Source organism: Mercenaria mercenaria, chromosome 15 (genome assembly GCF_021730395.1).
Source record: "Mercenaria mercenaria strain notata chromosome 15, MADL_Memer_1, whole genome shotgun sequence".
NCBI lineage: Eukaryota > Metazoa > Mollusca > Bivalvia > Venerida > Veneridae > Mercenaria > Mercenaria mercenaria.
The window spans coordinates 14,787,774-14,802,127 of NC_069375.1; the positions used below are offsets into that span (position 1 = coordinate 14,787,774).

The 14,354-nt window shown below is 34.3% G+C and overlaps 1 protein-coding gene across 3 annotated transcripts in view; it reads right to left on the reverse strand.

Annotated features, from left to right (window-relative positions):
• LOC128548918 (neurotrypsin-like) overlaps positions 1-14,078 on the reverse strand; it is a 114,262-nt gene extending 100,184 nt beyond the window's left edge. The window contains exons 1-4 of one of the 3 annotated variants that reach the window (XM_053524608.1): positions 12,801-14,076; positions 5,173-5,305; positions 2,679-2,896; positions 114-300 (exon numbers count right to left, since the gene is read on the reverse strand). In XM_053524608.1, the coding sequence (XP_053380583.1) occupies positions 114-300; positions 2,679-2,896; positions 5,173-5,186 (419 nt within the window). In that variant the 5' untranslated portion in view covers positions 5,187-5,305; positions 12,801-14,076. Of the gene's footprint in view, positions 1-113; positions 301-2,678; positions 2,897-5,172; positions 5,306-12,800 lie in introns of all 3 variants that reach the window. The other 2 variants (XM_053524607.1, XM_053524609.1) reach the window with 2 other exon arrangements.
• Between the last annotated feature and the right edge of the window lie 276 nt (positions 14,079-14,354).

The following is a 14,354-nucleotide window of genomic DNA, read 5'->3' on the forward strand; positions in this document are numbered from 1 at the left end:
TTATAAGCGTATACGCTTATTTACCAGATTTTACAGTATTTTAGATATATCTTTGAAGGCAATCATTAATTTTTGTAATCTATCCTGCAATAGTAATAGAAAGAAGAATATACTCAAAACAATGAGCAGCACTCAGTATCCAGTGACTACTTATTATTGTTCCACCACACCAGCGGATCCATCTTTTTCTCAGTCTTTGAATACCAACTTGCCAGGGATGCATTCCTTTGATTGCCTCAAAACCCCCTACTATACGGCTTTGTCGTTTTTTTCGTTTCAATCCTTTTAGTGGAATTTTGCCTGCAAATTCAAAAGTTCTCAAGAAAGCATTGGCAAATTATTCATTCGTGAGTTGATTGAGGAATATGTAGTGCAAATATGAAGTTGGTTATCATGGCGCGAAAATGTCAGGTTATAAATGATATATATTACAAATCATGTGTTTAATTTATTCAATCTACTGCGTTCTAAATATATTCATTAAAATCCTGTGCTCATTTATCATTCCAATCCTATTGTTTCAAACAACTAACACGTTTGGTTCCGATAGGCCAGGTAAATTCCTCTGAGCCTTATGAAATATCTTGCCCAACTCTTTTGTTTTTCTTTTAAAATGTATGATTCTTTTCGGGTTTACGAAATTTATGTTAGTGGTAGGAACAGCAGCATTCTATATTGAAACTGACATGCAAATTGCAGTTACAAAGAAAGAGAAGTAACTCTAACTATCAGAAACCTAAGTTTCTGTGATTCAAATTTTAATTTCACATTAATCTGAAATATATTTGAATACAAATATGGATTTAAATTCTGGTTTTGAAATAGAAATACTTTAATTGTACAGACTCTTTGGAGCGTCAGGGCCCATCCAAACTAATTTTCTACGATGTATGTTTTCAGAAAATCAACGTACATGCACTTTTGTTCTGAAAATTTTAATGATAGTTTTGTGTATCCGCTAACAATCGCTAACAGTTATCGTTAATTTGGACTTAATTTATGCAAGCTCTGACTAAAACTAAAACACCATTACATATTTACTGAAACTTATGTGCTGCACATACAAACGGTAAGATCAAATATCTCACAATAGGATCTTCAATTTTCATGTGTGCTATAGTGATACAAGAACATCTTAAAAAAAAATTAAATATATCTCCTCAGAAGTTTAACTTAAGTCTGCAGTGTTTGAGAGAGTGATGGGAGAAAAGTATAATTGGCAACTGACAAATGACTTAAAGTGTTACTTAAAATTAGCAGCAAAAATACTGACAGCTGATACTACGTGTGCCTGTTGACAAGTAATACTGAGGCCTTTTAAGACTATAAAACTATAAAAACAAAATGACAAGATCTTGAACAGTGCATATATATATTAAAACGTTGGGAAAATTTATAACACACTGTTACATTGTAAAAATAAGGATACAGATCCAGTAGGAATAAACACACTTCAAGAATGAATTCTCCAAGAACCAAAACCCGAAAGCTGCTGGTTTTATATGGATGGAAGATTGAAACATACAAAATAATGCACACAGAAAGTATATCAATTAGACAAAAGGTCTGTCAGTGGCAACTCCACAAGGGAGTATGATTTTATTTATGTTCCTGATGCTATAAACATAGATCAACAGACCACATTATAGAGTGGAAATAATGTAACTGCCATACAAGAACAATATTCATGTGAATTAATCACGATATCTCTTATTGTGTTTGATGAAATCGACCTTTCCCGCGGTGGCCCAATTTATAACACTGTCAAAGAGTCAAAACAAGGACGCAGTTCCGGTAGGAATGGTCATATTTAAAAGAACGCATTCTCCGAAAAACGATATTTTAAAGCAGCTGTTTTAATAAGAATGTGTACAAGACAGACATACCCAATGACGAATACTAAAAGTATCACAGACAACAAGAGATAATATGTAAGGGTAGATTTCTCGGAAGCACAGAGTACCTAAAACAAAGGAAGAATATGGAGCACCAGTTTGGACCTGTCATTGGCAAATATACTACAAAGAAGTATGAATCGTCTTATCTTCCTGTTTTGGTTTAAACGCCGTTTTGCAACAGTTTTTTCAATCATGTAGAGTTTACCTAACCAGTGTTCCTGGATACTTTACCAGAACAAACCTGTTCTATGCGGGTAACTGCCAACTTCCCCACATGAATCAGGCGTGGATGACACAATTTCTTTTATCAATTCGTCACAAAGAACTTACGTCTCGCCCAGATATCGAACACACGACCCCGTCATTCGTAGATCTGTGCTCTCCCTGAGCTACGCGGTAGGCCTTATGTTCCTGATGCCACAATCGAATTTAACATATTAAACTGCTGATCGGAAATAATGTAACTGTCGTAGGAAAATATAAATTAAATGAATTAACCATGGTATCTTTTCAAAAGTTTGTTTCGTTTTGTTTTTGTGTTGGGTCTAGATTCACATCGACACAATTATAGGCCATATGGCAACTTTCCAGGTTTTCATGCCCTTCCATGCATTGTTGCATCGTGGACAAGGATTCAATGCACCAATAGAGGCTCAAACTCAAATAGGTATGTGACAAGTGATTCAAGGTCAGCGATTTTAATCAATCGGTAGCATAGGCTCCATTCTTTTTAAAAGAATTCGATTTCTTTAAACATGTCGTAATAATAAAAATGCATACCACAGTCGTAGTTACTCAGAACATCAATATGCTTAGTATGTCTGTTATCAAAACATTCTATTGCTGCAACTTCAGTGTAGGCACAATCATGTATTCCCCAGTCATTGTGCGTGCAGTCAGACAACGTTGATTCATTACCGCTACATTTCACATCGTCCAATAAAATTGGTAGAGACTTGTTTGCGTTGGAACTGATGTCAAATCGAGCTTTACCAGATCTTAAATGACATGAACAAAACATATAGTGAAATAACATGCTGAATAAAAAAGGGAAATTTGCTTTCTGCTGCTTTTTGCACATTTGGTAAATCAACATTCGCAAATGGACATAATGTTTCCGTGTAACCAGCTCATAGAACGTAGACCAGACAACAAGTAAAACACGACACTAATAAATGTTTAGCATGTTTAATGTTTCTTTAATGTAGTAAACAATCAATCAAAACTTTTGCACAACTAGGATTTATTTACTACATCTCAAACATTATGAAGATGTGAAAACGTTAAAAATAATACAAATGAATTCGTTTACAAATCCCTTACAAACAAGTGTTCCAGTGAGGCGACTTTTGAATAACACCCGTGAGTCAGTTGTTTCCATGCAGTCAAGCTTTCAAATAATTTGGTCAGTAGAAAATATGCCTTTACCGCGACAGTGTCCCATTAGAAACCAAGAAGTCTTCCGTGTAATATTCATAAAACTTGTCTCAAAGACAACATATCATTTGTTTTTGTGCAATCATCCATGTTTGAGAAACCTGCTCGGATCATATGTGAACTGCGATATTATCTACCTTGTAAGAATGAAATTATTTGGCAAACGAGGGAAACCCGTCAGATAATGATTCTTATTGGATCCTTGTTGGCACAACAATGATTAATAAGTATTGTAAATACTACTTTTGGTCTAATGTTGCAACAACTATACATTTCGGTCAGGGATATATCTACATTGGCCTAGTACTGATTTTCAGGAGTAAAAAATATACTAGTATCTAGTTATTTATTGGTCACTGGTTTATCATAAGCTCTACAGATAAACCCATTATGTAGGTGTAACATGCAGTATTCAATTACATACTTACTGCAATCATTCTTAATCATAGTCCGGTCCATTGTATAGACTTAACACTTATCTTCAGCCGTGGTTTTAAATTATTATAAATATATTATCAAAAGAATCTATTTTGTGAAAAAAAGTATTTGAAGAAAATGCCCAAAAACAATTTGAATTCTTTACAATTATAAAATGTTTACTATGAACCTGCTGAATATTCCAGAACATCGCAATTCTCGTTAACCAGATTAATATAAAAAATCCCAGAAAATTGGATAAATTTTACGCTCATGACGAGCTTTGTAGCTGCATAGACACATAACGTTAAAGGAAATTATTATTACATGTAACAGATCTAGATTAAACGAAACCTCGGTCTCTTCTGAAAACTTTCAAGAGCAAAGTTAACTGTAAATAGAATGTTTTTAAAAGAGTTGTTGTATCTTAAAAGATTTCTTAAATATGGTCAATCACATTTGAGCAACATTTTCTGATTTCAGTTTTGATTTATTCTGTTCGAAATGTATTTAAGAAACAAAAAGGCCCATTACATAGAGTAAGATCCCTACTGAAAATAGTATATTTTATTACTTGTTATGAAATGCTGTAGTTATCTCTCTTTAATACAAAAGTGTTTTTAAAGTGAATTATTTCCTTTGTTAACAATATCATTTCTCGTTTTTCATTTGCATTTGATAAATATTGGGGTATTTCAACTACTTCAACATGAAATAAAGTTTTAAACAGCGTGTAGCTTCGGAACTTAAATTTATTTTCAATCTTTTTTGGTCGCACAATCGAGATAGGCATAGGATGGTAATAAGATTATAGAAACTTTTATTTCTAATGAAATAAATACATTTATTTTGCAAAAAAAATGTACTTTTCAATGCAAATCTTTGAAACCTTTAATAGAAGTATATTCATATCATTCTTTAGGCAAAATATGTTTATTAAATTTACATATATGCTAGAATAATTCTATCTTGGTTCGGCAACCAGGATAGGAAATTTAAAAGTACTTCCAGTGAAAAATAACATGTATCAAGACAGTGAAAATATGACATGTATCAAGAACTCGGTGAACACAAATTAGTGTAAATGATCAGTTTGTAAAGTTTCGAACAAATCCATTACTTGATCAAAATCTGATTAACCACCTTTGATAATGCCTATATGCATGCAGTATCAATGTGACTTCATCGTATGATGAATATGTGTTATAATGATTCTAGTAATGTATGAAACTCTGAAAATAAAATAACTTTTAACCATTCCGTTTAGTTAGATAGGGAGAGCGCAGATCTACAGATCCAGGGCTTGGGAGTTCTTTTATCCTCGGGCGAGGCATATGTTCTCCGTATTTAATTTATGAAAGACATTGTGTCTGAAATCATTCGTCCTCTAGATCTCTCAGGCTGTGGGGAAGACACTTACTCAAATCCCATCATTCTGCAGGCAACTGTTGCCTCATTATCGTCCCAATCATCATCACAGATGTAACCAAGCTGTCCATTCAATTCCGCTTCAACAATACCTTCGTTGTCTGAACCGTCAACAAACTGAAGCTCTTTAAAAAAATCTTAGGTTTAGCAATCTTTATCTTCCAAGATAAATGACTAATCTAATATGTATTATTCATTCATTTTTCACGTTATGTTAAATTCATACTTAGAACTGTTTCTGGCTATCACACAATATACAGTGTCTTCTAAGCTATTACTTCAAAACAATATTTATAACATCCTATAAGCGCACAAATATAGATGCTATGAAATATGTTTCAAGAAATGTTAGACATTTTCTGTTAACAATTTCTTCCTCTTTTACCATTAATTCGTTATTGACATTTCTGTTTAGCAAGAAAAAAACTAATAAAAAACTAAAATTTATAGAGACCATCATCACAGATACTAAGTTGTTGTGTACAATTTATAATTCAAAGTATTGTTTGTATAAACACTGCAAAAAAAAAGATTTCTCAGCCATAAGCGAAAAAGGATCAAAGAAACCAATTGCCACAAATGAAAACAGAAACATCAATTGAAACCGGTTACCATGAAGACAATATAGCAGACATGAAGGTAATAGGATAAATAGGTGATATTTAATAGAGTATGTAATACAAATTTCTATAATTCCTGTATAAAACCTGCTTTTTTTCCTTTATCAAATATGATTTTGCCTAAAGCTATAAGAATATATTAATTGTCAACTTTATGTGTTGCATGATTTTGTAAATCTGAGACTTCTTCCATTTCAGTCAAAAGAAGTTTCGCCTATAATACTTACTTCCCTTTCACCATTTGATTGTTACCTTGGTATACTTGTTTTCTATATATACTAAAACTTTTGAAGTGGTAGTCGGTCAGTCAGCTACCAAGCGTTAAAACGAGTTAAAAGATCTTTAAAGGAAAAAGCAATGTTGTTCTTATTTTAATTCCGTCTGCTGCGATTTCTTAAATCAATTAAAGAAGTGAAAGAAGTTTAAAAATCGGCTGAAAAAGAGAACGTTATGAGCATTTGGATAAAATTTTTGATCAAACTGACCGTCATTTTGTTTCTATGGCAACAAAGAAACAAAATGGCGGATTTATTAAATTTCTAGATACATATTTAAACTGTATTCACTTATTTCTGTAAATGAATTTGTCTGCTTTCATCAGCTTTAATGAAAAAATACCCTGTTTTACATCTTATTACACTCAAGAAATATTCGAATTTATTCTATTTAAATCTATTTAAAAGGTTATTTGCAAAATAAAAAATTCAGCAGTGTGTAAATGACGTCAAAAACACTCTAAATGGCTGCCTCTATGATCAGTCATTTTCCTAAATTTCAAACTGCCGTATCTTTTTCGATAGCGGTCTGATTTTATAAAATCTTTCAAAATAACGAAAGACTTGAGGATGTTTTTCATGTAAAATTAACTTTCAGACATTTCTTGCCCATGAAGTTAGAATATCACAGTGTGAACTTCTGAATAGTTCAAACTGACTTATCAATTTTCTTTATGGAATATTTAGACCTTGAGCTGACAATTGACTCTGCTCCCCAACCCCAAGGGGAAATTTTCAACACTATGATTTTCTTAAACCTTACGGTAGTTAGCATTCACAAACAAAAGTTTGCAAGTTTCCATCGGGGTTTTAACGAGTTACGGAGATTTATAATACGTTACCATGGAAATTTATATTTAATTCACCATGTATGCTAATATAATATTATAACGTGCCAATTGTTCAATTAATCATAATAAATAAGACATTTACACATGTTTATGTATTCAAAATTGCAAATATCATATGTACATATCATTTTAGGTGAAGAAATGTTATGTTTTATCCGTAACTTACGTTACGCTGTTTGAAATAACTAGAACATTAAAAAAGATATCATCATATATGATGTTTTCTTCAATTTTAGAATAATGATAATGGCCAATACATAGTTCAATAATTAATATACTTATAATACAACTACCCCCAGAGTTAACTGATTCAATATGTCACGTATAAACGTTATCTTTCCAAACTATTATTGAAATATATTAAGAATATATAACTCTTTGCATGTACCAATACGACTGCATATCAAAATTATCATAAAGACAAATAAATAACGTGAACTGCGCAATACAGAGCAACATAAGCCCAAAGGTATGACCTCTGACCACTAAGTGTGACATTGACCTTGAAGTAAAAATGGTATTTACTATACCAGGGTCGACACTCCTATTAGGGGATGAAGTGGTTTCTAACGCTAACAGACAGATGGCCTTAGATTTCAGTTGTTGATGATAAGTACAACTGCACTCAATGGAGTCTGGCCGAGAAAGAGATACTCCTCGACAACGATTGGTCCTCCTGGCCATCTGATTTCGATGTTCCTCGCTGACTGGCTGTTCCTTTTGTGACCTCGGACAGTGACCGTGGTACCCTTTAACTGCATTCACATTACACTCCCCTACCCCGTTCTATATAGTGAGTCACAAGGGCGACAAGTGCGTGTGTGAATGAGGCCTGGGAGGTCACAAATGGATTCCTTGCAGAATCAGGCATAACATGGATGCCCTACTAGATAACTAACGTGGATTTTAATCAATTACGATTATACATCTAATGCGAAGCAGACCAGCAGGACTTCTTAAAATAGACGAGATTCCCCCATGGTTAATTAATATTATAGAAGCAGTTATTCCATACATATGTCTTATAATAACAAGAATTAAGGTCATGGGATACCCTGACCTAAGTTCATAAACTTCTGGGATGCCTAGAAAAAAATACCAAATTATTAAGACCATGGGATACCCAGAGCAAGGACCACAATACTGACACTAATGCATACCAAGGGATACACAAAATAAGTCATACTGACATTAGTTCATTAACTCCTAAGTTGCACGTAGAAAAATATCAAATTATAATGGTGCCCAGGGATGGGACTATCATACTCATACTAATGTGTACAATGGGATACCCATTCTGACCTAAAACACAGTCAAGATACCTATTAAACATACAGATCTGAGAATCCTGGGTTTTCTGGAAAGCTTGGCGGACAGATGAACGTAATTTCTGCATCTTTCACAAGGATAAACCTGGGATGCCCTGGAAGCTTGGAAGACTCCAAACAGATGGATGCAGTTTCTGCTTCTATTTCCGGACTCGGCTTTGCCTATGCTGACCCGTATCTGAAAGAGGAATGTTAGTGATACGGAGTCCCTTTCCCCAGGCCTCTAGTCCAAGAATCTCTATTACTTAAACCAGACTGGTCCCGCGACAGGTCCCGAAATACCAATCCCCATCTGGAAGGGACTCGTGCTTCAACACAAGTACAAAGGATGTAGTGGTTAAATAAAGGCTGCACAGCCATATCTACCGTCAGTTTTAGGACTGCAGTCTCACATTGGAGATAAATCGATCTTGCCGCCAATCAACCAAATCCACATGTCCACATTCTGAGTAAAAGTTAGCAAGCCATAACTAGACCCACAAATGAGGCTCTGGTACAACGTGCCCCTACTGGTCTATCCATCAGAACAGGAGACCTGAACACATCCCAAAGACCCAGCAAAAAACTCCTCCAAGTCGATGTTTAAGTAATTGTGTAAAGTCATAGTGTCAGGAGCAAGGCCCATACTGTAATTGTTTTCATAACCCGACCCTTTTCCCTCGCATTGTGCACAGCAATGGAAGTGTAAACTACCAATCTCTGAATTAAGGGTTATGTAAAACTGAGGTAAAGGACACAGATCCACGAACAAGGACACTACAGTTTGCGACACAGGACAAGAATCGCTCAACATATTTGTGTAATAGTTACTGCCATGGAGAAGGACTTGACGTACATGCACTTAGCTTCAATGCGGGAAGATGGAACCCTGGTAGAGGGGTTGGTACCAAATACAATGATTCTGTTTCTAGTGGCGGCAACCATCACGAATGTATGCCCTCATGACCTAGACAAAACAAAGACAAATTAACTGTTGGTTCCCAACATGATTAAAAGACAACTTCCCAGTGTGATTGAAGGGCAACACTCCAGCGAGCTCTTGATGGGGTTGCTAGTATGAGGTCCACAAAGCTTTGGAAGAAGTGGCTTCCGAACTTCACACAAGTTGCTTGACTTTTAGTAATATTGTTCCCAATATTGTTAATTTGTCTTCGACCTTAGGTTCCCTAAATACCAGTTGAGGTTCAAATGAATGTACATCAAATTGGGCCTCGGTCTGGCATAAACTTTTCAAGGAGTTATGGTCTTCATCCAGACAGTTTGAAGTCAAAAGAGTTATTTTTTACGAACTGGCCTTCAGAATGGGCAAATCTAGTGTACCATTTTGCACCTTACTTTTACCTACTAGAGTTTCATCAATTTCACTTACAGGAAATCTTATTTTGAGGCAGTTCCTATAATTGTCTTCTTAAACTACCATCAATATATACAGACAGCATTAAAGAAAGTCATAGTATTCCAGTCATGACCATTACTGGTTACCGGCTCCATAGAAGCTATATGTACATGGCACATCTACATAAGGACACAGTCGAGGTTGACAACATCTTGGATGAAGTCTATGTTCATAAATGAATCTACTGCACATTCAAAACGATCACAGTTACATCATACAGCAGTTACCAAAATGTACAATTTGTGTGCATAAACATGAATAGATTTCTAAATAAAGTGATACGTCTGTTTCAAATTTAACATCATTATAGTGCACTGTTTCGGGCAATGTCTGTATATATTCTAAATATGTCACTACAATGTGCTAAAAGAGCTGACATCTATATATTATGTGTTAAAAAGAAGTTTGTGCGCGTAGTGTTCTCATGTAGATGTAATCATGAGCAAGGTAAATTAGGTTCGAGTTTCAAAGTTTGACTGTTAAATGTATGTGCAAAATATTTGAAAAAAAAATAATTGCTATCTTTCAAAGATAAAGTATGTGTTCACATTACAGAATACAAGAAAATATATAGTTTATATGTTAGGTAACGTAAATTGTAACGTAGATTGTTTTTGTTTTTTTAAATAATGTGCAAAAAGCGAAAATGCAAAGCTATGTTAAAACACATTCTGGTTGAATTACAAACATGCTATTTCTAAATGCTAAAGTACATTTAAGGTAACAGAACACAAGTGATATAGTTTGTATGTCCGGTAAAGTAAGTTGTAACTTAGTTTGATATGTAAATATGTGTGTTTAAAGTTAAACATACAGTTTAAAATGCAAAACTATACTGTTAGGATCAGAATAGTACTGTATTTTTTCAGATGATAAAGTATGTTATAAAGAACCTGAAGACATAAATTACAATTTGTATGTTTGGTAACGTAAAATGTAATGTAGAATTCAATGTAACATATCTTATAAGTTAGAGTCTTGTTGAAAAATAGATAAATAGTTGTATTATATGTAACTAAAGAATTTTAATATAGAACTGATATTAACATTTTTAAGAAAAACATGTTCCAATTATGTATGATTGAAAAATAGCACATTTTGGAAGAATGGTGTTACATTTTAAGAATCGCTAAACATCAGCTTCCTCTTAACTTATTTTGGCAACCTATATATCATTTGATTTTGTTGAACATTATACTTATTAATGGTTACTTCATTTTTGATTGTCATCTAAATTTGCAGTAAAGACTGTATGCCATAAAATGTTTGGTTTTTAGGGTAACGTATCTTTTTCCGATATTTTTCTTCTTTAATATTACATTTAAAACATTAAAATTTAATCAAATTGCAGCATCTAGTATACACCTTGAAATCGCATATGCAAACTAGAAAATGATTTACTAATATAATGATACACTTTGTCTTTAAAAATTGATGAAAGAATTATAGGTTTTGACAGTAACGTATTTTAACGGAGAAAAGCCCCACTCGCCAGTTGCAAACAATATGTCAAAATGTTCACCACACATTGGGGTTTCAAAAAATATGGTCCGCCAAATTCCCCCTGAGGAGGGGATTTAAACCCCTTCTGGTTCATGGTCTAATTATTGGATCAGTGGAAATTATTGTATTTTGAATGCTACAATATTGCAACTTTATTTGACAGCATTTAATAATTAATTTGTAAATAATAAATATGATTGAAAACAACATCAAATATAACTTCTGCTAAATCAAGTAATTCCAAGTAATAAGTCGACTGCAAGCAGTCCTTGTGTGCTAGGAAGTGCATATATTTGACTAGTGACGTTTGAACAACACGACTGTGACATGATAGAAGTTCAATAATCATAGCATTGCAAGCCAAACACAGTCAAAGACGGTGCAGCTCCGGTCGAATAGAATGGTGGAGTATAGAATAGGTTATCAAATCAGTGATGCAAATCAAAATGAACAGAAGAGGATGAGTACTAGTTGCCTTTAAATTCTTTGCTTCTTGGTTTATATTTTGATGCGCATAGTGATCATGTAGAAACATGCAGATCATCAGGCACTCATTCAAGTTCATACACACAAGCTTATGTCCGGAAAAATGTTTTTATAATTTCAACAAAGATGATTTATTAAAAACAACACAATCAAATTTCACACATTCTAACACTAAAGAAAATACTCCTTGGAGTCCGGACGTTTTTCAACCATTAAGCAATGCTGTCAGAATCTGTTACAGTTCCGTAAGGTTACATCGTCGGTGTTTTATCGAGAGATATTATATCGTATATATTCTTGTCTTGTCAGAAAGCTTTGACGAACATTTAGAACATCTAGACCAATTTTTCTGTTATCTAAACTAAGCAAATTTTACTCTAAAACCATCCAACATTCATTTGCTTAAATATGTATAACATAAATTTCAGCTCGATTCATAAAATGGTGTTATAAAAGCACCTTTCTCAAGCATACATCTATCAAATCTTTACGTAGCAACTTAGTACCGAAATTTCATACGCGGTTTTGTCAAGATTGCCGCTACACTTAATGCCCATCTTAAGCAAGATGCAGAATTTGTATAGACAAAGGCCTATTATACAGCATATAAACTTTAAAGCTGTTCTTAACTTTTGCTCTAGAAGAATTCCTTTGGAGCTGATTGACTGAGTAGGTATGAATACCCAACTGTTAACCATATCTCTGAAGACATTCACATTGTAAGCGAGCATATAGATGATACAATTTAGGAATACACATATAGTTAGCAAGCATTTAACTCCACAGTAGATGAGCTAGTCATGACACTAATAAACGACAATACTATTGAACAAATGTTAATCCTACGTTTTACTGACCTCACATGTAGGAGGGTGTAAACAATTCATTAGACAATATCCCAAACATAAAGAAATGGCATAGTGACACAGTCATCTGGAATAAAATCTAATTCAAATTGGGACATCGGCTAGGGAGTGCCATTATTTGACCAGTAGCGTTAGACCTATAAAACTACATGATAACAGTTAAATAGCTATAGAGTTGTGCACACAACACAGTCAAAAACCGTGCAACTCCGGTCGGTGCTAATTAACCAGGTGGCTGAAAGCATTGATTGGTAAGTAGTAAATGTCCTATAAACTAGATTAAGAAGAATCATACCCAGTTGAACAGGACAGTCTTGAATGTTTCCCTTCCAAGTGCCATTATCACACTGAAGTTGGGAAGCGAGATTACAATTCCAGTTCGTGGAGAAAAAACTTAAGACTGTTTCATCGGGGAAATGGTTAATAGTGGATATATCAACCTCTGTCTCATTTCTTCTATCCAGAACTTCAAACAGATATGGATTAATTGATGGATTTGGGCAGTCGTTTGGAAAATGAAAAGAAAGTTAATGTTATTAAATACAAAAATAAAAATACAATAATATTATGCATAAAAAGCGATAAAACACAATCCCCGACTCAGTTAGATTAAAAGGTAACGAAATATACAACACTAACCGAACCCAAACAAAGGTTCAAGAAGGACTCGTATATACATATATAATAGACGCAGCAGAAATAACAACGAAGCAGACTGAATATAAAACCGTATTTTCTCTAATATATTTCGCACTATAACCTTTGTCCAGATAATGCACGTGTGGTACGATAGGTAGAACTATCGCAAGTCTGCACAAGCATCAACAACAGCCAATATACCCCCGAAGGGTTACATCAGAGAATGGGAGCAAAATTTACAGAACTTGACTGTTGAAGCCCAAAGGACAGGAACAACAAAGGGAAGAAGTTCAAAAATATTAGAGTCCACAAAAAATATTATGGGCCCACAAGAAAACTCTTACCAGATACAGGTATGTCAAAATAACCTTTATATTGGAGGTACAATCCATTTTGTACCACAGAAGAGTGGTCTCGGTTTTTCCCTACGGCTAATGATAAAAAAAAGATGTTTCAAAATAAGCTATCTATAGTAACATAAAAGGGAAGTAATCAAATAAAAATATTGTAGGTGAAAAAAAAGGAGTCTGCCAAATAAAAACAAGATCTCTGCAATGCAGAGCAATATACACAAAGCAAAATCATGTATGACCTTTGACCCCTAATTGTCACTTTGAAGTGAATCACCCGAAACAGGGCTCTGCACGTCGTCTCGGTGTGGTGAACATTAAATTTTGTGCCAAGTTTCTTTGAAATCCTTAAAACCGTTCAAGAGTAACAGAGCGGACACGAAACAAAATTGATATGACCTTTGATCCCTGTGACCTTTACCTTGAAGCGGGACATCCAAAACGTGCACTTTACACGTCGTCTTGATGTGGTAAACATTTGAAACGAATCCTTCGAGAAGTTCAAGAGTTCAGAGCGGACACGAAATTGCTAACGGACGAAGGGACAGACGGACACAGGGGGTATAACATAATACGTCCCAACGGACGTATATAAATGATTTAATCTCACTTTGAATGAATAGATTTAAAATTTACACTTATCGAAGCAAGGCTTGATAGGTTGGTCGTCCTCATTGCCCTCGCAGTAACAATGACAATTTTTTCCCAGAAAACCGTTGACAGGACATTTATCATTATCACACCTGGCTGTAAATCAAAAATTAGACTTTAGTAAAACCTGTTCAACCTTCGTTCTAAAATCGATCTTAGAGTATCAATTAGGCTTTTGTCAAAAGTGGTGTTCTGATTTTTTTTCAAAA